The sequence below is a fragment of the Myotis davidii genome, unplaced genomic scaffold (assembly GCF_000327345.1).
Source record: "Myotis davidii unplaced genomic scaffold, ASM32734v1 scaffold226, whole genome shotgun sequence".
Classification (NCBI taxonomy): Eukaryota; Metazoa; Chordata; class Mammalia; order Chiroptera; family Vespertilionidae; genus Myotis; species Myotis davidii.
Genome location: NW_006297224.1, coordinates 1,061,768 through 1,064,058, shown reverse-complemented (window position 1 = coordinate 1,064,058; position 2,291 = coordinate 1,061,768). Strand labels below are relative to the sequence as shown.

At 45.0% G+C, this 2,291-nt stretch overlaps 2 protein-coding genes across 2 annotated transcripts in view; both read right to left on the bottom strand.

The window, feature by feature from the left end:
* MANBA (mannosidase beta) overlaps positions 1-2,291 on the bottom strand; it is a 113,784-nt gene that overhangs the window by 37,116 nt on the left and 74,377 nt on the right. The gene's annotated exons all lie outside the window — the stretch shown is intronic.
* Positions 351-1,825, bottom strand: LOC107184544 (60S ribosomal protein L23a-like). The gene is made up of 2 exons (XM_015569986.1): positions 1,194-1,825; positions 351-566 (listed from the first exon to the last, which is right to left on the bottom strand). The coding sequence occupies exons 1-2, from the start codon at positions 1,302-1,304 to the stop codon at positions 405-407; spliced, it is 273 nt and encodes a 90-aa protein (XP_015425472.1). The 5' UTR covers positions 1,305-1,825; the 3' UTR covers positions 351-404.

Here is a 2,291-nt window from a genome sequence, read left to right as displayed (position 1 = left end):
GGCCCCTGCAGTCCAGCAGATTTCTTTACACCAACTCACTCCTCAGCCCCTAAGTTCTCCATCATTCCACTTAATTAAAATTGTTTTTGGTTTTCGTTTGGTTTTTCAAAAACTATCCATGGACTTCTACTTACCAAATAAAGCAAAAACCCCACACTCATCCCTCTCTGGTTTACCACCCACTGTTTCTGAAGTTCTCTCCACCCTGGGGCTCATTCACTACTCTTTCACCTTCTGGTTCCCCCAGACCTTTCTGATTCTTCTTTCCCCAGTTCCCCTCTCCTTCTCCGAGGGACAGAGCTCTCTCTTCAGCCTCTCCTTGTCAGTCCCCTCTCCCAAGTCATTCCTTATTTTTTTTTACAGTGTAAAATTTTTATATTTAGAATCAGGCAGCTGGCCTCAGTTTAGATGATTCCAATTTTGTTGGCAACATCCAAAGCATCGTCGTCAGGAGCCAGTCGAACATATGCCTTCTTCCCGCCATCAGGCCTGATGAGGGTGCTGCCCTTGGCCACGTCAATGTCATAGGGCTTCTTCACAGCCTGCTGGATCTGGTGCTTGTTGGCCTGGACATCCACAATGAACACCAGTGTATTATTATCTTCCATCTTCTTCATGGCTGACTCGGTAGTCAGGGGGAATGTGATGATGGCGTAGTGGGCAAACTTGCTTCTCCTGGGTGCATTCCTCCCCCTGAGTGCATGAATTTTCGTGCACCAGGCCTCCAGTAAAAAAATAAATGATGGTCTTTCACATAGTTCCCACCATGCGGGCACTACATTTTTGACAGCACTTCTTTCATTCTGCCCTGTAATTCTTCCCATGTTTCCCCTGAGCACAGACTGGAAGCCCAGGAGGAAGAGTTTCCCCACAGCATTGGGAAGGAAGGAGGCTTTGCTCCTCATAATACATATGCAGCAGATGGTAGTTGAATTTAAAACATAAAAACACATGGTAAGATTGTAGGTACTCTTAAATTTTAAACAATATTCTGTTATAATGGCTTTGAAGTAAAATTGGAGACGGCCAATCAATTGGCCTTAATCAATCAAGCTTGACTGATTGCCCCCCCCCCCATCCCATTCCAGATTCCTGAAAATTTGGTAAGATGAGCCAGTCACCAAAGCATCACAGTCAGGAGCCAGTCGAACGGATGCCTTCTTCTCGCCAACAGGCCTGATCAGGGTGCTGACCGTGGCCACATCAGTGTCATAGAGCTTCTTCACAGCCTGTTTGACCTGGTGCTTGTTGGCCTTGACATCCACGATGAACACCAGTGTCTTGTTGTCTTCTGTCTGCTTCATGGCTGACTCGGTCGTCAGGGGGAATTTGATGATGGCGTAGTGGTCAAGCTTGTTTCTCCTGGGTGCGCTCCTCCGAGGGTATTTAGGCTGCCTCCGGAGCCTTAGTGTCTTTGGCCGTGGAAAGGTGGGTGACGTGCGGATCTTTTTGTGTGTGTGTGTGGCTGTGGACGCCTTTCAACACTGCTTTCTTTGCCTTCAAAACCTTTGTTTTGGCTTCGGCTTCGGGAGGGGCAGGGCCTTCCTTCTTAGCGTTCGGCGCCATTTTCATAAAAAGGGTTTCCGAGACCCGCTCCCCTGGGCTCATCCCAAGGCATTCCCTCTCACCAAATGTTCGGATTACCCCCAGACTACTTCCCCTCCACACTCGACTCCCACTGACCATCTCCACACTTCCACCCGGCTTGTCCTGCCAACATTTCAAATCCAACCATTCAAAGCAGAAGTCCTTATTTATTAATCACAAAATTATTTGACCGTGCTTCCTACCTTCATTGAGGGTACCCACGTAAGAGTCATCTTCAATTTCTCCCCCTCTCTATTTAACCCCCCCCCGCCCCCGCATTCAGTCACTTTGAATTCAAATATTTTTCCCATCACCTCATTTCCAGCCCCATCCGATTGGACTCTATTACCTATACCAATATGACCATGAGCAATTAATCATTGTAAGCCTCCAATGCCTTCATCTCTAAAATAAAGATTATATTACTTACATTCCAGGATAGTTACAAAAATTAAATAAACAAATTATATAAAACACATATCATTACTAAAAATATTTGCTCTTGATGATGCACTATGATTTCTTTCCATTTTTGTATCAGTTAATCTTAAGGCCTGATTTTTACTCTATCAAATGGCCCCTCTCTAGGTCATGACCATAAATGCTTATTCAGACCAAGAGATACCATAAGATAAACCAAGAGAATTACTATTTTTTTAGGAAAAATAATTAGGAAACTAATGATTACAATTAGTGTGTGAATG

Excerpts from the sequence above, each read along its gene's own strand:
- LOC107184544 (XM_015569986.1), bottom strand. The coding sequence starts at position 1,304 with ATGAAGCAGACAGAAGACAACAAGACACTGGTGTTCATCGTGGATGTC. Across the intron at positions 567-1,193 it reads ATGACACTGATGTGGCCACG|GCCAACAAGCACCAGATCCA; the intron begins GTCAGCACCCTG and ends GTGGATGTCCAG.